The sequence below is a fragment of the Oryx dammah genome, unplaced genomic scaffold (assembly GCF_014754425.2).
Source record: "Oryx dammah isolate SB20612 unplaced genomic scaffold, SCBI_Odam_1.1 HiC_scaffold_2, whole genome shotgun sequence".
NCBI classification, from domain to species: Eukaryota; Metazoa; Chordata; class Mammalia; order Artiodactyla; family Bovidae; genus Oryx; species Oryx dammah.
Genome location: NW_024070186.1, coordinates 10,315,293 through 10,338,184, shown reverse-complemented (window position 1 = coordinate 10,338,184; position 22,892 = coordinate 10,315,293). Strand labels below are relative to the sequence as shown.

The following is a 22,892-nucleotide window of genomic DNA, read 5'->3' as shown; positions in this document are numbered from 1 at the left end:
AACTGAAAAACAGAACTGTCGACTGAATACAGGCGGTTGCAAGTTTATCCGTTGTTGATCCCTAAGAGGTCATGGCTGATCACACAAGCAGCTCACCATGCATCGCGAGCCCGGGAAAAGATCAAAGTTCACAATTCAAAGTATAGTTTCTACTGAGTATGCACCACGTTCATGTCATTGTAAAGTAAAAAAAAAAAAAATTCTAAGTAGAACCATTCTAAGTCAGGGACAGTCTGTGTACAATCATCTATGAAAGAAAACGGATAAGACTAGGTTGTCATCTTTTCTTGTCAAGTTTTGTGTAGAGAGAATCACTTTCTGACAGTAAACATGTAAGTCCATATTTCTGATATAAGTGTACTGATTTTCTTGATAGATTCTCAGCAGAAAAACTAGAAAAGGCATGTACTCAAAGCACTGTCAACATGAGCAGCTGAGAAAAACTGATGCAAAGTGAAAAGACCAAAAAGACCTCCATCTATATATGTGTGTGTATACGCCTCTCTGGCTTCTCTGGTGGCTCAGCAGTAAAGAATCAGCCTACAATGCAGGAGATGCAGGTTCGATCCCTGGGTCAGGAAGATCCCCTGGGAAAGCAAATGGTAAACCACTTCAGTATTCTTGCCTGAGAAATTCCATGGACAGAGGAGCATGGTGGGCTACAGTCCACGGGGTCAAAAGAGCAGGACACAACTTAGTGACTAAAACCTCCCATGTATATCTCTGTCTCCCTCCATCTATCCATCCATCTCACTGTGATTCTTTTAAAAGGGTGTATTTTTTCAAAAGATGTTTGCCAATCAATCTGATGCTAATGACAATATCTGGATATAAAAACATCAACATTTCTTCCTTTACTATGCTATCCTTTATGGACTAGGGAAGAAAAACTGACGAGTAGAGAAGATGGCTCATTTTTCCCAGTATAATATTCTAACTTCTGGGCTCCAGGGTTAACAAAGTCATTGGGACTTGAAAGCAATGATTCTGAATATGGATGTGATCCTTCCTCAAAGCCCCTTGCAGGTGGTGAAGTAAACCTTTCTAACTGCAAACCTATCCATCTGCTAGCTAATGAAACACTGGGAAATACTGTCCCATATTGTGTATAGGTTATTTATATATACAGATTTATATATCTAATTACATAATAATACATAGATTGTATATACATTATATACACAATACATAAAAACATATGCTGAGATATGTTACTATAGGAATACATACTATCAGTTCAGTTCAGTTCAGTTCAGTCGCTCAGTTGTGTCCGACTAGTCGCAACCTCATGGACTGCAGCATGCCAGGCCTCCCTGTCCAGCCCCAGCTTCCTTAGTTTACTCAAACTCATGTCCATCGAGTCGGTGATGCCATCCAACTATCTCATCCTCTGTCGTCCCCTTCTCCTCCTGCCTTCAATCCTTCCCAGCATCAGGGTCTTTTCAAATGAGTCATACTATAACACATGTTTATATATCACCCAGTGGTACATATACACGGGTAGCCTAACTTTGGCGGGCTGCAGTTCACGCGGTCGGAGTCAGACATGACTGAGTGACTGAACAAGCAGCCCAACTTTCCCTCCACCTCCTCCCATACCATTAAGCTTAGAGAACAGCGCAAGGCTGAAGTCCTTCCAAACTGAAAGGCTAGAGGAATTAGCTTCATTGTTAAACTCCTACGTGGCTGTGAAGTTCAGAGAGATTATTTCATTTACCCAATCTCACACAGCCAACTAGACAAACAGCAGGTCTGAAAACACACCCACTCCCTCAACACCCCCACCCCCCACCTCACGCTCCACGCACTTAGAAATACCCATTTCCCTGACTCCCACGTGATCAGAGCCAGCGTCCCGTGGCTGTCCGTCGCACGGACGGACCCTGGGCACTTGCGCGACATGCACCCTCTGCCTTGACCATCCCACTTTCGTTCCTGGCTTGCCTTAGAACAAGATAGCCAGAGCTGTGAGGGGCACCCCTCCCAGAGAGCTGGGTCTCACACATCTGCGCGTGCATCAGAGTCTCCTGATGTCCTGGCCGGTCTGGGGGCAGGACCGGCAAGTTCAGAAGATCCGGCTGACGCAGAGGCTGCTGGGGTTCCCCGGGAGTGTGACGGTGAACGTCAGCCACCCCTCCCTGCCGTGCACGTGTTTCCAACCTGCTGCCTATCTGTCGTGGGCTGGAAACTAAAACACCAAATCTACCAGAACCGTGTTTAGACTACGTGTCCATGGACACTGAGTGATGGCCTTGTTTGGTGATAACTATTTTGTGGTCTTTAAAAACTTTTTTTTTTTTTAAAGATTCTTCAGTGTGCTGTACAGAGTGCCTGAAAATGGGAAAACTCTGCCTGAAGACAGCTGTGACTGTCTCTCTCCCACCACCCTGGAGAGGACCCTGTGAGTCACTGTTGCAATCATCAGGAGGGTCTGGGAGGAGAACCCAGAATTCTCAAATAGGAAATGACTTCTGCCCTGTTGTCTAAGGAGAGGCTTCAGGGAACAGCAGAAAAGGGTTATGTGGATCCTATGAGTCCTTCCCAGAAATGCAGGGGTTATGACCTCAGAGCCCCTCCAAGGATGGGGGTGTTCATGGGCTGTGCTGTGCTTGGTCTCTCAGTCGTGTCTCACTCTGTTCGACCCGTGGACTGTAGCCCACCAGGCTCCTCTGTCCATGGGATTCTCCGGGCAAGAATACTGGAGTGGGTTGCCAGTGGCCTCCTCCAAGGGATCTTCCCAACCAAGGGACCGAACCTGCATTGCAGGCAGATTCTTTACTGTCTGAGCCACGAGGGAAGCCCAAGAACACTGGAGTGAGCTTCAGTGGAGAAGGCTATCCCTTCTCCAGATCTTCCCGACCTAGGAACTGAACTGGGAACCCTGCACTGCAGACAGATTTTTTTTTTTTTTTTTTTTTTTACCAGCTGAGCTACCAGGGAAGCCAGGGGGTGTTCATACGGATGATTTAACCCCTCTCCCTGAGAGAAACAGCATGGCACCAGCGAAATGGGACTGCCAGTCTGGATGCTAATAACTCTCCATCCTAAATCTGCTTTTCCACCCAACTTTCCTGTGGACAAGAGCAAGTCTCTTCATCGCTCAGCCTCTTTATCTGGAAGCCTGGAATTAAAGGACTAAGACGGATTACTGCAAGGGGCTCTGAAAGCATTCACAGCAATTACATCTGCGGTGATTCGGCTCAACCGGATCCTGTTCGACGACTCTAAGCAGGGGCTCTCTTGCTCTCTTGAACAACTTCACGTGACGTTAGGACGCTCAAGAGTTTGCTTTCTGTCTCTTTTTCAGGCAGATCCCTGGCCTTTGGGAGCCATCAGGCTGGTCTTCAGAACTCTAACTCAAAAACGGGAATTTCTCCGGCCTGCCCTACTCGGGTGTGCCGATGGCTGGCAGCTTTGCACAAGGCATCCTGAAAACTCACTTCCTATCCCGTGTCTGCTGCTGTTTCAGCCACGGCCCTCTGAACAGTTTTCACAGATCCTTTCCCCCTTTCCCCTGGAGCCTTCACTGAGCGTTTCCTGGGACCTACCAGCCAGGACATCCCCTTTCTGTTTCCGCCCCTTCCCCACGACGGCCCAAAGGCTGCATCTGGAGGGAATGGGCCATTCAAGTCAACTTAAAAACTTTCTAACATGTTGTCAAGGGCTGCAGCTGGGGGGCGGGGGGAGGAAGATCACTGTGCTGAACCTTAATCCAGGGTATCATCTTCCTGCTTCCCTCATTGGTTGGAAAACAATGGTACTTTTCAGTTCCCTGGCCACGCCCCTCCGTCAGCAGTCAGAGGAATGTAAGGCTGAGATCAACGCCCATCGTCTCACGTGTGCAGCTGTCCAGCTCCCTCACCCACACGCCTGGTACACGGCTTCTCTTCCCTTCATGCGTGAGCCTTCTAAATCACACAGAGCCGGGGGGGCGGGCGGGGGGAGAAGCCACCAGGGTGCCAGCGCTTCCTAGGCCATGGGTTTCAACCGACCGATTCTATAGACGTGACGTTTACCCCCGGAGAATCACCAACAGGGACTGTGATGGGTATAGTTGAGAGGAGCTTCGGTTCTCTTGCAGATTGCTCAGTCGCTCAGTTGTGTCTGACTCTTTGCAACCCCATGAACTGCAGCATGCCGGGCCCCCCCGGTCCATCACCATCTCCTGGAGTTTGCTCAAACTCACATCTATTGAGTCGATGATACCATCCAACCATCTCATCCTCTGTCATCCCCTTCACCTCCTGCCTTCAATATTTCCCAGCATTAGGGTTTTTCCCCATGAGTCAGTTCTTCACATCAGGTGGCCAAAGCATTGGAGTTTCAGCTTCAACATCAGTCCTTCCAATGAGTATTCAGGGTCAATTTCCTTTAGGATTGACTGGTTTGAGCTCCTTGCAGTCCAACGGACTTTCAAGAGTCTTCTCCAACACCACAGTTCGAAAGCATAAATTCTTTGGCACTCAGCCTTCTTTATGGTTCAACTCTCACATCTGTACTACTGCAAAAATCATGGCTTTGACTAGACGAGCCTTTGTCAGCAAACTGATGTCTCTGCTTTTTAATATGCTGTCTAGGTTGGTCATAGCTTTTCTTCCAAGGAACAAGCATCTTTTAATTACATGGCTGCAGTCATCTTCTGCAGTGATTTTGGGGCCCAAGAAAATAAAGTCTGTCATTGTTTCTAGGTAAGTGAGTGAGCGTTGAGTCTGTGTTGGCGGGGGGCGGGGGTGGGGGCTTGTCTATCCTGGGTCTTCCCATCCATGGTCCTACACTGGCTCCTCACAGGGCATGATGTACATACTTTAAAGGTCAGGCTGGCTTTTGCTAAGCCTAGTTTCTAGACTAGAAGGCAGACAGACTGGATTCCCTGCTTTGCTCCAGCCACACTGGCCACCTTATGACTGCTCCTATATGCCCGCCTCAGGGCCTTTGCACCTGCTGTTTCCTTTTCCCAGGACATCTAGTCTCCAGATACACAAGTTTCATCTTCTCCCTTAGGAATTCCTGAACACCCTAGGTTAAGCCGCACCTTCTCCAACCTGGCCAGTTCCAATACCTTTATCGTTGGTTTTCTCCACAGCATTTATTAATGTTGTTTATGGTTTGTCTCTGCCCACTAGGCTGCAAGCTCTATGAGCCAGGGACTGTGTCCCTTTTCTTCACAGCTGTATCCCCAGTGCAGAGAAGAGTACCTGGCACACAGCAGGCTCACTGAACAAACGTTCACTGGCTGACTGACTGACCAGCTGAATGCTGGTGCCAACCAACTGTCCTCCATTAGATTGTGGGAAAGTAGGATTATTCAGGGCAAAGGAAATTTGAACGACAGTTTTTAGCTGAAATGAAACTGTAGAGGGCTCAGAAAAACTACTTAGGGAGGAAAAATATCATCATGGAACATAGAGAGTTTTGTGTGGAGAGCTGTGTTATGGGAAGTTAAACAGTCTGTAAAACTGGTCTTCTCTTTTTTTTTCCTTCATTACACAAAAAGATAAAAAGAATGGATAAAAGGCCTTTTGTGTGGAGCTGAGTGCAGTACCCTCACATAAGCAAGGCACTGCTAGAGCTTCCTTGTGTATTTGGAGAGTATCCCCCCCAACCTACACACTCACACACACAGTGTCTCATGTACGCAGACACAGGCTAAGACACAACTGCTAAGGCTAAGACAACAGGCTAAGACACAACTGCTAGAGCAAAGCCTGAAAGGAAAGGTGTAGAAAGTGGAGAGTGAAGCCGGCTGGGACCACGACAAGAACAACTAACCCTGACTTGAGGCCAAAGGGCTGCACAGGGCCTGCCCCCTCCACCCCCTGCTAAACTGTGCCCTCAGAATTCGCGGGACAAAAACACAAAGCAAAATGGGCTTCCCTGAAGTGCCAGGCTCACGGTGACAGGCAGTGGGATTCTTAGCTCATCCCCACGAGCTCTCGGAGACCCGAGGCCCCCTGAAAGCAGAGGAGTCAGGACGGGTAGTCATCGGTCACCATGGTTACCCCCTGTTTCTGTCTGGTGACTAAGGAGGTAATTGCAGCTTAGGGCGGGGGACCCGCCTAGTTTCTTGCGCTCCTGACCAGAGGTAGCCCTCTGCGGGGGCAGGGGAGGCAACTGCCATGGACGGGTGCAGACAGCTCACAAGTTCGAGATTCTTTCTCCTCTGCAAGCTTGTGATTGCAAGTACTGTCAGCTTGTCCTTGGGAAAGGGGCAGTCTGCAGAAAACCCCATGAACGGGCAAGAAAAAGTAACCCCAGGGTGGTACCTGGGAGTGTGTGGATCCATTAATCTGAGGGGCTCCTCCCCAGAAGGACAGGCTCTGTGAGTGGGAGGTGGCTTTGGAAGGATGTGTTTTTGGTGGTGAAGCAGGGGTCGAGTTGAGAGGCATGAACCTGGCTGTGGAGTCCAAGCCTCAAAAGTATTAGCCTGGGGAAGACAGGCAGGCAGGCTTGGAGGAAGGACACCGTCCCAGATGTCCATAGGCTCCACCTGTCCCCTCCAGCTGCCTGGGTGATGCTGGTCTCCCACAAGCCTTCTGACACCCCTGTGGGTCTCCACTCCCCTCCAAGACCTGCACACATTATGCACAAAAGACAGAGGGCCCCCAGCCTGTTCAGACAGGGCTGCGGTAAACTGAGGGCCCTGGAGGTGGGATGGTATGCCTCAGCCAATGCCGGGTGAATGAATGAATGAATGATGAATGAATGCATTCAAGAATAAATAAATAGATGTCCAGCCCCCTTCCTAAGCTAGACCTACTCAGGGACGTACATCCTACAGCAGTAAGGAAAATTCAAAATGTAAGGAAAAATCGCCTCTCATTGCTAAAAGCTCTCCTGTTGGTCCATGGTGAATGTGGGGTGGGTGGGGGGCCTTTTCCAACAGCAGGGGAGGGGCAGGAGTGAACAGCATCTGATTCCCATCTTCTCTAACGTCACAAATGCCCGCTGACTTCTGGGCTGGCCTCACAGCAGCCGGAGGCCAAAAGGCCAACTCAAAGCCCTCGCCCAAGTCGTTTAATAGATAGCCAAGCAGGTGCCAAAGGACAGTGGCCCTCTGATCAGTCACTGACCACATGCTCTTAAGAAAGCCAATAGTAACCAGCAGTCGTTGGCAACCTGTCCTTATCCCTACCTCACGCCATCTAAAGAAAAAGCTGGCAGGTTATTTGGGGCATACTGGTCTCACTCAGGCTAAGTTATTACCCACTGTTGCCCACACACAGCTGAGAAACAGCATCGGTGGGGGTCCTCCCCCCTCAGCTACTTGAAAGGGTGGTGGTTCTTTGTTCGGGACTCCCCAAGAGGCGTTGCATGATGACAGAAACGCTGGTCCTGTGCTTGCCAGGCGATCTTGGGAGGGAAAGTTCTATTTATGCCAAGACACAAGTGCCCGCTATTCACCCTGATGACCCCATCTGAGCCAGTGCTGGAGGGACGGACAAGAAGGGTATCGATATTTCCCTCCAAAACCCTTGCACCGTTCTCCTGTCGGAATCCTTTCCAGACTGGAGAGCAGCAAACAGCAGGCCTTCCTCCTTTCGTCTTCACCTGGGGACTCTTGTCTCTGCAAGGCTGACTCTTGTGGGACCAGCTTCCCCGCTAGCCTCTGCTACCAACACCAACAGGAGAACCGACTTTGCGACGGGTGTTTTGAAACTTCTCTCCTTTTAACTCCGTCCATGGTTCCCTCTTCTGTGCAAACACTCTGGTGTGTGAAAGCACAGCCTCTACTGGGAGAGGGTGCCCTCATAAACTGCAGGTTACTCCCCGTCTTTTCTCAGCCAGAGAGGGCGGCCCCCACCTCACTCCCTTCTGGGTCTCTTCCCCACACCCAACTTTTTTTTCTTTTTCTGAAACCACTTCTGCTTCCTTCATTTTCTCTGCAGCTGCGGTGGAGAGATATAGTAAAGCTACTGTATAGGATTTTGAAAGCAGGGCCTCTGAGAGCCTTCCAAGCCCCGTACAAGCCGGTTATTCTCTGGCTTGTTTTCTTTGGCTTCAGGTTAGTAACACAGAATGAGTCAAACAGTATTAACTTTCAATAGGGAAGTGGTGTGGTCAACCCAAGCTGTTTGCGGCTAGATGGTGCAGATAGGTAAGGCAGGTAGTGAAGAACAGCCCATAAGGCTGTGAAGAGGCAAAGGAGGGGAAGACAGCCTCGCTCAGAAACATCCAACAATTCGGTCAACAGGACTCTAACCATCTTTTTTTTTAAGTTGGCTGAAGAATGAACCCCAAGGTCTCTGGCCGACCAGCTTCCGGAATTTGGCCAGGTTGGGGCTCTGTAGCTTGCACAATCCAGCACTTTGTGGGTAGAAGGGTGACTCCCCCCGGCCCCTTTTCTTTCTTTTTTTTTTAAATGATGCCAAAGTCATAGGAAATCAAGTTAGGATAATTTCCCCTCCTTAGGGCATGTCCCTCTGGGTGGACCTTTATCCATTTCTTCCCCCTGCTTGGGCTGTGAGTGGCTGTGCCCTCCACCTGGTGCTTGCCCATCTTCTCAGCCCTGAACCTGGCTCCCCAGGTTGGTGGGCTGGCTGCAAACCTGGGCTCTCCTCCAGGCCAGGTGACCCCCCCAGGGGGATGCGCTTGCTCCTACAGACATCAACTCTCTTTTAGAAGCTGATAAGGATCTTCAAACCATCCGATCCTCTCTCTCTTGTTTTGGCAGATGAGGAAACGGAGGCTCTGAGAGGGGATGGGGGCTGCTGAGCTCTGCAGAGCCAACCGGGCCGGGATCTGCGATCTTTCCACGTGGCTGCCTCTCCCTTGCCCAGGGTTCAGGATTGCTCTTATGGCTCAACAGAACGGCTCCGAGAATGGCCCAGCCCTTGAGACTCAAATTTCAGCAGTTCCCGGTTTCTTTCTCCCTGCCCTCAGCTACTTATTTATTTTGAGACCGGCTGAATCACCCACGGAATAGAGCGAGTTTCTCCTCCCAACCGGCTCTGACAGCATGTGAACGAAGGAACAGGACAACAAGCCAGCCTCTGGAGCCTTGCAAGGTTCTCACCTCGGAGCAGCTGCAGGTTTTGACTCCTCCTGGGAAACTGGCAGGAAGGCTCAAGGGTGTAATATTTCACCTCCCTGCAATCTAATCCCCAAATCTCAGGTGAGCAGCATATATAAAAAGCCACGGGTGGAAAAAAAAGGAACAAGGACTCAGCAAACTACACTACGATTTCTGCAACTCTTCCTAAGCCTTTCATGGAAAGAAAATGAAATAGCACAGCCAGAGAGGAAGAACTGCATTTGGTTTTGGAAAAGAAATAGATATTAAAAGTAAACTCAGTTCTCTTAACTGTGAAGTTTGCCTTTTGTTTGTTTCCAAAATGCCTACAGGGTGTGTAACAGTAAGAAAGGAAATATTAAGATATTCTGATGGCAAAAAGTAAAGCTTCTAAAAGTATGGATTCACAGTGGGGCTGATTTAAATGCCTTTATTTTTTCCCCTATGGTTTTTCTTCTCATCAATCCTAGAAGACAGGATGAGATGAAATGTACCTTCAAGAAGCCAAGTTTTATTTTAGATCCCTGAGATTTTTGTATAATATACACAGCAATAATAACATTTCCTATGCTTTTCTGTTATCTAATTACGTATTTATAGATTTCTGATAGACTGATAGATTACCTGACAGACTGTTTACAAAGCACTTGGATATTTATCATCTCAATTCATGCAAAGCAATCTTCTGCATTAGAGCTATTGTAATTATCTCCACCTTATAGATGACTCAATGGAAGCTTCTAGATGCTAAGTGTCTTGGCAGATACACAGCAGCATGTTCAGTTAAGAAACAACTACATTTTGATAAAATCTTTGTTTGGGAAAAGAAACAAAGGGAGCAGGGAAATATGGTGAACATAGTTTGGCTTCAGTGAGGAGAAAATTGGTGAAGAAATGCAGTATTTCTGCAGTATTTGGGGTTAAAATAGTATCTTATTGCAGTATTTGGGCTGGAAGGAAAACGACAAAAAAGCCCTTACTGTCTTGTATCCTGAGAGTTCAATCTGCAATGATTAAAAACAAAAACAAAAACAAAAAAAACTCGGCAATGGCAAGTATCTGGCCTCTACTTAGGCAGAATTCTAGTTGATTCCCTGGTGAGGGCTATGGTATGCAGGAAGGGGGTCCCCCTGTGTCCAGGGCATGTGCTTTAATAATAAAAGCTAATATTTAAGGAGCATCTCTGTGCCAGGCACCATGTGTCATCACGTGCTCCTTTCTTCAATAAGCACCAGAATCCCTTGAGATGAACACATCATCTTCCCAGGGTTGCATGTGAGGAGGCCAAGCTCAGGCAGACTGATCTGACCACAGGGCAGAGGTGACCTTGAATCAGGCCATCAGCTCTCCAGCCGGGCCGCCAACCACTGCTCCAGCCTGTGGCTCAGACCGCCTCTAATCCTCATATCCCTTAGCAAGGTCGGTGTCACACACCCATTCTACAGATGGGGAAGGCCATATCGGTCCACCTCCAAACTCCTCTCTCACTCCCCCAACTCAGAGTTTCATTTCTGAAGCTCGGGGCTGTGCCCTTTAGCAATGCCAGAAACAAACAGAAAGATGTGACTATGGGTATTTCTCTGGAGCGCTTTAAAACGAGTGAATTAGAAAATCATAAAACCACTTCAGAGGTAAGTAAAAATAAGGTGATACCAGGAACACATCCAAAAAGGGTCATAAATGTATATAGTTCTTAAGAGCTTAGATATTTCAAATATTTACTTTTTATCTCAAATGACCAGAAGGCTGACTTCTAAGCCATGGTGAACAAAAACAAAAACAAACAAACGGAATCTCAAATGTTCGCCATTTCAGTGTATGAAAGTACTCTGAAAGATTCAATAACAGGTTGAGTTTTAGTCAATACTTGCTTTAATGGAACCTGAGTATATGTAAATCGTGGAAATACCAAAGTAATGTATTGCCATTAACTTACTTTATAGGGGTCTAGGGAGTTGGCAGATTAATTCAACTGTATTCCTTAGAAAGAGGCAAACAGAAAAGAACTTTGCTTTGGGTACTTCAATGTTACTTTGGCTTTCATCTACAAATATATAGCCAGAATATTTGGCTTGGCTATCAGGAATTTTCCCAGTGACAATGCATAACTTACTTGCACAAAGAACTCACTGTAAATATGTCACATGTAACTGAGAAAGGCATTTCACAGCCAATGTCAGTGTTTGTGACATGTTTGATAATACAGCTGTAATGCTCAGTAATAGGCTATACCTAACTTACCCCTTCTTGATAGTCAGCTGTTCATAGCAAGAAAAGCAAACCTTTAAAATAAATTGTTTACAAAGGAAAATAACACGGGAAGAATGGGAGAACACAGAAACTGCAAGCTAGCTCAAAGGAACTTAAACACAGATCTAGAGCAAGGCGGGTTAACCCTACTTTACTTAAACTGAACCTCTCGTTTTTTTTTGGCGGTGTCCCTGAGTTCTATCAGACCCACTGGATCCGATTCTTCCTAATGCTTTTCTTAGCTACATGGCTTACAGGAAAAAAAAAAAAAAAATCCAAGCCTTCACAAAAGCTTAAGGAGAGTTTTTAAGAAAAATGGAAAGTGGTTAGAGTATAAAAGATTTCTAAGTCCATCCCAAAGCCGACAAAAGAATGCATTATAAAATGCTGTGCCAACGGTAATGCATTGTTCCATCAGGTCACAAGGTGCATGGACAGCTAAGACAGGCACTGCGATGCCCAGAAGGGTCTCTGATGGTGAAAGGTGGACATGTGGTCACTGAAACACATCTCTGAGTGTCTCTGGGGGAAATGAAGGAAACCCCTACCAAACACATACCAGAAGAGAAAAATCCAAGACAAGTCTAGAGAGACACGTTGGTTTAGGAAACACAGAGAGTGGCTGAGTGTCATGCCCACGAAGCTTGGCTGTGGTTAACGAGGGCGTACAGGCACCCCAGGAGGTGAGCCCTGTGCATCTGCCGTGAGGCTTGAGACCCCAAGAAGAGTTTGGCACATTTCATGTCAGTTTTCTAAAACAAAGTAGAGGAGCCTCTCCCAAGCCATGTCATGCGTATATCTGAAAGGACCCACAGGTGAGATCTCAAACACCCACTTTTTACTCAGACAGAAGTTTCCCCCCTGCTGCTAAGTCGCTTCAGTTGCGTCTGAGTCTTCAAGACTCTATGGACTGTAACCTGCCAGGCTCCTCTGAGTTTTTTCCACCAATCTCAACCTTTGGGGGCAAACCGATATGCCCATTGAGGGACTTAGGAATGCTGAACCAGAGTGTTTCAAGGGTCCATAAAAATGTAAGAAAAGAAATTTTACTGTGTCTAAATACAAAAGAAAAAAATCAAAATTTATAAATGTTTAATTAAGTGTCTAAAAAAAATGAAACATTACGGCAACTTCATGAATTTTTAAACTTAGGAATCACAGATTGTTTTGGTTTCGAGTCCTCTCATTTCCAAAGGATACCAAGATTTAATGCAAATAAGTGCTGCATCTCCTGAACACCGACTGTGTGCCAGGCATTGGTTCAAAATGTTTGACCGAGGCTGTCGCATTCAGGTTCCCCGCCCTGTGAGGTTCATGCGGCCACTGTCCTTGTTTTCTGGAGGCTGGGTCAGGCCAGCACTCTTTCTGCCCACCCCACGGTCACCCATACAGTTAGCAGATGCCAAGAGGGGGATTGCAATCCAGTGGTAATCACTATGCTGATGGCAATGACATCAGGGCTGCAGGAAATTAGATGCGTTACTCATAGCCAGATTAATTTCAACACCAAGTGATAAAAGCCATTCAAAAATTTACAGCAAAAAAACATCTAACGTAGGAACTGGTGTAAACACATATGCGTGATGTGATGAAGGATATATCCCCCTCACCCGCCCCACCCTGTGGAAGGAGGCCGCCAAGGGTCGACCTCTAGGGGGCGCTGTTTGCGGGGAGCGCAGGGCTTCTGTTTTTCTGATATTACTTTGCCATCCTTTCAGCGGGAACTAATTTAGAGATTATCACTGGTCCTGTTGCCTGGTTGGACAGAAGAGGACAGTGAGGAGAAAGTACTTAAGATAATTGCATGAGTTCACACCCACTGGCCTGGTGGCGCCAGTCTGAAATCCAGGTCCCCCAGCTGAGGATCTAGAAACCTTTTCACATGTTTTAAGATTAAGAAACTGAAGCCTAAATGCAGACAGGATTTTTTTTTTTTTTAGCACTTCATATACTAAATTCTAACAAGGACTGGGATGTTAGCTTATATCTCGACTTCACTAGGGTGGCATTTAAAATAGTGATGTGGGTTTCCAACGGTTCAGAGGGACAGAGCTATTCAGAGTCATGGTTTAAGATTCAGTCCATGTTCCTTCTCCACCCCCTGCTCCCCTACATTACATTGAGATGCTACCTAGATCATTTCTTTATGTTTTCATTGGTACCTGGAAGGAACCATTTTTTCCTTCTTTTCTGCAGCAACACAGAACATCTCAGGACTTCTGTATAAGATAGGGCTAGTTACCAAGAGATCACAGGCCTGCCCAGGTCCTGGTGAGCTAATGAAGTGGCTTATCACTGCTTCCAGGGGCAGAAGCTTACTCCCTCCAGGGTCCTCTTACATCCCTCTCATCCAAAGGGCTCTTTCAGACCTTAGCCTGGATGTGGAGGGAATGTAAAGGGAAAGTTGCTCTGTCGTGTCTGACTCTTTGCAACCCCATGGACCATACAGTCCATGGGATTCTCCAGGCCAGAATACTGGACTGGGTAGCCTTTCACTTCTCTGGGGGAATCTTCCCAACCCAGGGATCAAACCCACGTCTCCTGCATTGCAGCTGGATTCTTTACCAGCTGAGCCAACAGGGAAGCCCAAGAATATACTGAGTTGGGTAGCCTATCTATTCTCCAGCGGATCTTCCCAACCCAGGAATCAAACCAAAGTCTCTTGCATTGCAGGTGGATTCTTTACCAACTGAGCTATCAGGGAAGCCACAATAAGTTCACTAAAAACTCAAGAGTCATGGAAGTCTTTGTTGTTTAGTTGCTAAGTTATATTCCACTCTTTTGAGACCCTGTCAACTGTGTAGCCCACCAGGTTCCTCTGACTGTGGGACTGTCTAGGCAAGAATACAGCAGTGAGTTGCCACTTCCTTCTCCAGGGATCTTCCTGACCCAGGGATTGAGCCTGCATCTTTGGCACTGTGAGGCGAGTTCTTTACCACTGAGCCATCTGGGAAGCCTGTAGGAGTCTTTATCTATATAGAATACTTCTTGGTCTAGTTTGATGCTACTAAGCATAACAAACAGAAAGACATTCTAAAATTCATTGGAAACATTTAGGCAGGATTATTAGTGCTTTAAAGACTGCTTTTGCCCAGTCATCAGATAATTGAGGAGCTTAGCACAGCGGGGATTATAGCTTCAGTGGAAGTCACCCCAGAATGTCCATCTTAGCACCGAAGTGCCGTTCACAGTGGGGAGGAGGAATCTAAGCAGAACATTCTACCTCTTTGACCCTCTGTCTCCTTTATATTTGGGTGAGAGGGAAAGAAAGAATGCTTTTCTTTTTTTTCTTTTCTTTTGGGGATCATGATTTCATCCAGAAAGAATGAAAGTCCAAATCCAGCATCTGAAGAATCCAGGGAAAGGGGGATTAAGTAGATGATCATTCATTACTTAAAGGACATGCTTAAAGCAATTCCCAGAGAACAAGGTGATTAGGGATTGATAATTACAATCCTGAGATCACAGATCTGGAAAACCATCTGGCATTCCACTAACCAGTCAGGGGCAAAAAATGAAAAAATCTGCATCCTCCTAGCAGGCTGCATGGGCTTCCTGGCGGCTCAGCAGTAAAGAATCCTTCTGCCAATGTGGGAGACGCAGGTTCGATCCCTTCCTCGGGAAGATCCCCTAGAGAAGGAAATGGAACCCACTCCAGTATTCTTGCCTGGGAAATCCCATGGGCAGAGAAGTCTGGCGGGCTACAGTCCATGGGGTCGCAAAAGAGTTGGACACAATCGAACGACTAAACAGTAAGAAGCAGGCTGCACTGTGCACGTGGGCCCTCTAGGAATCTCTTTGCTGAAGGAGGAACTGGACTTGGACAGCTCATTTGTGGTCATTTTTGTCACATTACTCATTTTTCCTGCCTGCCTCTGCTGGAGGGAGAGGTAAGCTTCAGGTCTCCAGATGCCTGGCCCCTAAGCAGACCCTGGTGACAGACATGGAACCCATTGTCAGCCCGTATGGCAGTGTGGGTGGTACATCTGACAGCATCCTCACCCCAGGGAAAATGTTGGTTCCATCCCGTTGGTACAAAAATGATGAATGTCAAGACCATCAGGCTCTGCTTCCTTGAAGAAAACTGAACCCGAATTTTATTGATAAACTCTAATAAAAAATTTCTGCATAGAAAATTTCAATACAATAAAGCTCAAGTAGCAGTTGGTGTAGTTCTTAAAAATAAGACTTTGGCGTCTGTGGCTGGCAGTGTCTGGATGGCTGTGTTTCAGTTCTGGCTTACGAACTAACTGTGTGACCTTGGGCAAGGGACTGGATTTCTCTTTGTGTAAGGATCTATCCTTACTTGATCTTGCAAAAATTATGTCAATTAAGGTACGTGTGGCTCTTTGTACAGTGCTGAGCAAACAGCACTATGGGAGTGTTTCATATTATTATTGAAAAGTGAAAGTGACAGTGTTAGTCGCTCAGTCATGTCTGACTCTTTGCAATCCCATGGACTGTAGAGTCCACCAGGCTCCCCTTTCCATGGAATTCTCCAGGCAAGAATACTGGGTAGCCATTCCCTTCTCCAGGGGATGGAACCTGGGTCTCCTGCATTGCAGGCAGATTCTTTATCATCTGAGCCACTAAGGGAGCCCATTATTATTATTATTGGGTATTTTTATTATTAAGAGAAAACAACATTTTAAAAGAAAATTGTACATTACATTTCTGCTCATCCCATACTTCTCTGGGTAAACTTGATTTCAAATATTTTTCGGTCCATGATCGCCATAGTTTATAGGCATTTAAATGCATCTTTCATGCATTTCTTTTTTATTTGAAACATACTCGCCATAAACAAAGATTCTGTTTCTTCTCTATATATATATCTTCTCTCTCTCTCTCTCTATATATATATATATATATATACATATATGCTGCTAAGTCACTTCAGTTGTGTCTGACTCTGCGACCGCATAGACAGCAGCCCACCAGGCTCCCCCGTCCCTGGGATTCTCCAGGCAAGAACACTGGAGTAGGTTGCCATTTCTTTCTCCATATATATATAATATATATATATATATATATTATAGCATCGCTATTTGCATTCAACATCATAGAAAAAAGTTATATTCGTGTGATATAGTCTCAATAAAGCCCTTAACAAAAGCAATTGAGTGATGTGGAATGAAGTCTATTTTAAATCGACCGATTTCAACTATAACTCTCCATAAAAATGTTGTTAGTTGGCAAGAAGGCTAATGCCCCAGAAAGTAGCATATTCTTTTTACGTCACGGCTCCACCTAGCTATCCTGTTACTCTGAATCTCAAGAGTTCAAACACAGCAGGTACCTTGAAGGGCTCCATTAACTCAAGGGCAGAAGTTGTCCTAGAAATGGTGAATATTTGTTTTACGAAACTTTTAAATTTTTAGTTACTCAGTGTTCTAGATGTAACGGACACCTGGCCAGCCAGGTGATGGCTCATGCCCTCACAGTGACTGTCCAATCCTGAGCCCACCCCAGTGGGGCACTCCCACCCCTGCCCTGCCCCTCAACCCCTCCTTAGCAAAGTATCTTTCTCTACGGCACTAAGTCATGCATTCAAATTATTAAGTGAAATATCTGCAGAGAATACACTTTGGTATCTCAACATTATCATATTATAGACACATGGGCTAAATTACAGACACATGGGCTGAGTGCTGGAATTTCCCATTAGGTTTCCTGAAATATTAAAAAAAAATACATAAAAGCAATCTCAAATATCCTTTCCTTGAAAACTCTTTTCACTCAATCTTTCATGCTTAAAGAGAAGACCATTTTTTTAATATGTTGACAAGCTTCTAAATATTCTACTTACAAACTGAAAACAGGTCCCACCTTGCAGCTTACAAGTACTATTCCAGCAAAAGTTGCCTTCTGCTGATGTTCTTTCCCCATAATAATTTTAAATTTTCAACAATTAATCATTTCTCTATTCACCTGAGATGTACAAATAACCCTGCAAGGTGTGGGAAAAACAAGTTTTTTGACTTACTAAGGGGCAGGTCAGTTATGGAAAAGGGCAAGTGACACCTGAAATGGAAAAAAAAAAAATTCATTTCTCTTTGGAAGACACTTTTTGCTACAACTTCGCCACTGAAAACCAGGAAATTGGTTGGGAAACATCGAGTGATTCCATAAGCCTGGCCAGCAGGCTAGCAGCAGCACGTTCCTTAATTCTTCGGCCTTTTCTTAATTATCTTACTGGCAGGCTGAATGAGATAAGCTTTCCTTCCGGTTTTTGCAGAAACGCTTTAAGTTGAAGGCTCCTTGCCTGCCCTAGGCCCTGGGAATTGCCCTTTCTCGACAGTCTTAGAGCTGGGACAAATGTGAGAAGTCATACAAGCCAACAACTAGTTTCAAAAATGAGAGTACTGGGGCCAGGTCAGAGTCTAGAATAGGTCATGTGCAAATGGTGTGGTGCGAGATGGGGAGGTAAATGCATGCACGGACAGACGAATGGATGGATAGAGTGGATTAGTATGAGGTATCAGGAGCTCCTCATTGTAATTCTGGCTGCATCACCAACTCTTTCTTTCCAACCTAAGCAGACCATTTCATTTCTCTGTGGCTGCTTTCTCTTATCAATGAGGCAGTTAGCCCTAAAGGCTCTCTCAGGTCCCTTTGAGCTCTTATGGTCATTAATTTCACGAAACAAAAGAACTTTTCAAAATGATTCAACTTGGCTATGCTGGAACCATGTTGCCAGAATCACCCAGAATTCACAGCACCATAATAATGATGGAAGGGACTTGGGAGATCTTACTATAGATCTGACACTGCCTGGGCATTCTAATTTACATGCAATGACCTCTCTTAAAACTGCATTGAAAGTGAAAGTCGCTCAGTTGTGTCCGACTCTTAGCGACCCCATGGACTGTAGCCTGCCAGGCTCCTCTGTCCACAGAATTCTCCAGGCCAGAATAGTGGAGTGGGTAGCCATTCCCTTCTCCAGGGATCTTCTCAACCCAGGGATAGAACCCAGGTCTCCCACACTGCAGGCAGATTCTTTACCATCTGAGCTACCAGGGAAGTCCAAGAATACTGGAGTGGGTAGCCTATCCCTTCTCCAGGGGATCTTCCCGACCCAGGAATCAAACTGGGGTCTCCTGCATTGCCAGTAGATTCGTTACCAGCTGAGCTACCAGGGAAACCCTCAAACTACATTGGAAAGAATAATTCACAATACTCAAAACATGATAACAATCAGAAGATGTGTTAGATACACACACATGCAGAGGAACATTATTCAAGCATATAAAAGATACCCTGCTATTTACCATTTGCAACATGGATAGACCTTGAGAGTGTTATGCTAAGTGAAATAAGTCACACAGAGAAAGACAAATACTATATCATCTCACTTATATGTGGAATCTTATGAAAAAAAAAAAAAACCCACAAACTCACAGAAACAGAGAGTAGATTGGTGGTGGCTATAGGTAGGGGATGGGGGAAAGGGATTAAAGGGTACAAACTTTCAGTTACAAGATGAAGAAATTCTGGGGACCTAATGTATAGCATGAACTATAGTTAACAGCACCACATTATATATTTGAAAACTGCTAAGAGGGTAGATCTTAAAAGTTCTCAACAGACAAACAAACTGTCACTACACGATGTAAAGGATGTGTTAACTAATCTCACTGCAGTAATCATTTCTCACTGTAGACATATACCAAATAATCATGTTGTAAACGTTAAACTGACACAATAAGCCAACGATATCTCAATAAAGTTGCAGGGGTGGGGCAATTCTGTTAACTTCTTTAAAAAAAAAAAAAGTGGCTATGAACACAGTTTCATCAAAAAGTAGGTCCCACCTTGAATCTAGACACCCAAATGATAATAATAAAAATGCATGCTAAAGGCCCACCTAGCTTCCAAGAGTGAAAAGGCAACATTACCACAGTCACCCTGGCAGACTGTGCATTTGACCTTTTTCTAGAAGTCCCTTGTGAAATAGACACTCTCTACTTAAGCCTGTAACACCTCTTTATATCATACTTATATATATTCTTATATATACTCATAAATATATATATATTTAATTTAATTTGCTTTTTAAGTTAATTTTTCCCCAGACCCCAAATTCCATTTGGCAGGAAAGACTCTGTAAAAATGGGTGCCTCTTTGGAGCCACTCCCTTCTGCCTACTCCAAAACCCTTCTCAATAATGACTGTTTTCTTAAGTCATAAAGCAGCAGGCGGCCCATTACAATCACATATTTCTCCCCTCTGACTGCCAGTTCTTAAAAATTCAAGCGCCCATCATTTATTTTTTGAAGTTCAATCACTGTTAGTTCTTTGAATCTTACAGGAAAATACTGGCTATACAGCAAAAACTGTCCTTAAAAAAATGCATCAATGAAGAGGGGCAGTGGAAGGCATATGGAGGGATCACCTGATTTAAGTTTCTTCCTGCTGGTAGGTTTGCCTTTGAACTCTCCCAGAGATGGCTGTTTCTTCTAGTTTTACTTAATTTTTTTTTTTTTTTTAACTGAGGTACAGGGTTTCCCAGATAGCTCAGTAAAGAATCTGCCTGCAAGGCAGGAGACCCTGGTTTGGTTCCTGGGTTGGAAAGATCTGCTGGAGAAGGGATAGGCTACCCACTCCAGTATTCTTGGGCTTCCTGTGTGGCTCAGCTGGTAAAGAATCTGCCTGCAATGCGGGAGACCTGGGTTCGATCCCTGGGTTGGGAAGATCCCCTGGAGAAGGGAAAGGCTACCCACTGCAGCATTCTGGCCTGGAGAATTCCACGGACTATATAGACCATGGAGTCACAAAGAGTCAGACGTGACTTTCACTTTCACTTTTCATAGCTGATGTACAATATTATATATTAATAAGTTTCAGGTATACAACATAGTGATACACAAGCTTTAAAGGTTATATTCCATGTATGAGTGAGTGAAGTCACTCAGTCGTGTCTGACTCTTTGCGACCCCATGGACTGTAGCCCACCAGGCTCCTCCCCCATGGGATTCTCCAAGCAAGCATACTGGAGTGGGCTGCCAAGTATAGTTACTATAAAATATTGGTCAAACTCCCTGTTGTACTACATATCCTTGTGTGCGTGTATGTGTTGGTCGCTCAGTCATTTTTGACTCCTTGTGATGCCATGGACTGTAGTCCACTAGGCTCCTCTATCCATGGAATTTTCCAGGCAAGAATACTGGAGTGAGTTGCCATCCCCTCCTCCAACTCTGTATCCTTGTATCTTATTTATTTTATGCATCATCATTGGTATCTCTTAACCTCCTGCTTCCATTTTTATTTTTTAAATTTTGTGTGCTTATTTATTTTTTTAAAGTCTTTATTGAATTTATTACAAGATTGTTTCTGTTTTATGTTTCAGTGTTTTGGTCACAAGGCATGTGGGATCTCAGCTCCATGCACAAGGATGGAACTCTCACCTGCTGCACTGGAAGGAGAAGTCTTAACCACTGCACCACCAGGGAAGTCCACCTGCTTCTATTTTTCAAGAAAGGGATTCTACAGCCTCCTGAGTGAGCCTTTCTGGAAGTTTAAGTATTCTCAAGGTCAACCGCCTTCAACCTTACAGCAGCCTGGCCCCCATCCCGCGCCTGCTGTAATCTGAGCCTGCTTCCTCTTTGGTCCTCTGCGGAACGCCAGGGCGCCTGCGTGGTGTGTCTGGCGTGTTTAACGCAGGGTCACTAGGAGTCTTCAATTTGCCGTTCCTACTTTGGAAAGCTCCCAAGTTGGGTTTGGTTAGAACTGTGTGGTTCTGTGCCTGCGGTTTTCTTTTCACACAGAAATGGGAATCGGGGGTGGTTACCAAGTCCCGGAGTTTCCTGAGTCTGGGTGTGGCCAGAACATCTCCAGGTACTTAAAGAGAACAATCTGCAGGGCGGGGGAAATAAGGTCAGAAAGAAAACACGCAAAGGGCACCAAAGAGGTGGTGAACGGACAGCTTGTCCTGAGGGGTGGTCCCTGGTGGGCGTGGTTGACCGACACAGCGCCCAGGGTGATCGAGGTACCATGAGGCTGTGGCCGGGACTCCAGGGAAGACTGCCGCAAGTTGTAGCGCTTACAGGATGACCTATAGACAGCCGTGCCCCGGGGGCCACCAACACCACCACAGGGCAGGTCCTGTTGGACTAGGGGGCAGGGGGTGCAGGGGCACCCTGAGACACAGGCAGGGAGGCGCAACTGGAGATCGCTGGCATTTCCTGATTTCATTCTCCGTGCCAGGCACATCGCACTGTCTCCTTCAGTTTATAGAGAAGCTCTCATTAACATCGCCATTTTACAGATGAAGAAACTGAGGTTCAGAGAGGCTCCATAACTTCCTGAAATCTTAAGCACCTCAGCCCCACACTCCTCTTGTTTAGCCCAGCACTCAAAATGCTTAACCACTTCGCTTTACGACCTGACACGCCTGCATCTCAACTTCCTGGCCTAGCAGGAAGCCCAGTTTTTCACCCCTGACCCCCACCCTGAGAATAGAGGATATTATTTTTCCCACCGGGGGCCTGACATGGTTAGAAGGCATGCAGATGCCGGGCTGGAGCGCCAGCCAGCTCCACACATCGGCAAGTGTGACCCAGCCTCCATCCCAGGGAAGGGTGTGGTTCTGGAAAAGACTGCTACTCTTGTGTTTACTCAAAGATAGTCATTAAGTCACCGTGAAGACATTTTTCTGCAGACTAAACAACCCCACTCCTTTTTTAAAAAAACTTTTCTCGCAGGAGTTATTTTTCTGGTACCATCTTTCTATATTTGCTGGTTTTCCCCCAGGCATTCCTCCCGCCTCCCATTCTCTATTTTAAACAATCCTGTCATAAAATTTCGATCTGTGGCACAGAAAGAAAAGGGTCATTTGGATAGACTTCATCTCCAGCCTCCAAATGAATAAAAGACCAGCATGGATGGTAATCAGCCCCTTGTGGTCCACTCTGACCCTCTGGCCTTTTGGGGGCCACCTCTGTGCCTGGCCAGTCTTCCACGGAACTTTACCACGTATTTGGTCCTTAGGCCCGTGCTGTCCCCAAATGATTCTAACATGCACTTGAGTCAGTCTGATTTCCTTCTGCCCTCTAAAAGGATGCTTCACAAAAAAGCCTGGAGCCCAGAGACAGCCTCTGACAAGTGAAAACGTCGAAAGTAAAATTCTCTCTCTCTACAGGGGCCTGACATTCCCCTCTGGCAGAGGTTTCAGCCACATCTGGATGATGCTGATTGAACGCAAGGCTTTGAAGACATGGTCCCTGGTGCCTGAGTGTACCAACTGGGGCGGGGGTTGGGAGAGTGCCAGCCCCGAAGGGGGCCCACTTACTTCGAGGTTCTCGGGGTCCATCCACTGTGATTTTGATGGCTCTGTGGTAGGTGGCGACTTGCGGTGGGTTTGTGAAGACAGTGATGGTCAGAGTGAAGCTTTTCCCTGTTGAAACACAAAAGAGAGCAAAGAAGGATGAGGCGATGGCCTGATTATATTGCTGGGAAATTCAAAATTAACGTATGCTTTCCAGCCCTCGTCCTGGAAAGGGGGCAGGGCTTGAGCGCACATTGTCGATTTTTCCAATACTCCTTTTAGTTTGGCTTTGCTGACATTCTGGAAAGTACAACTATGCTGTCTAGATGTGGCACGTCTGGTAGTCACATGGCTTTTGTTTGGTCA

The 22,892-nt window shown here is 46.0% G+C and overlaps 1 protein-coding gene across 2 annotated transcripts in view; it reads right to left on the bottom strand.

Moving 5' to 3' along the window:
* The window catches only part of RUNX1 (RUNX family transcription factor 1), a 269,301-nt gene that overhangs the window by 47,902 nt on the left and 198,507 nt on the right, over positions 1–22,892 (bottom strand). For both annotated transcript variants that reach the window (XM_040264316.1, XM_040264326.1), the window contains one exon: positions 22,551–22,655. In XM_040264316.1, the coding sequence (XP_040120250.1) occupies positions 22,551–22,655 (105 nt within the window). The remainder of the gene's footprint in view (positions 1–22,550; positions 22,656–22,892) is intronic.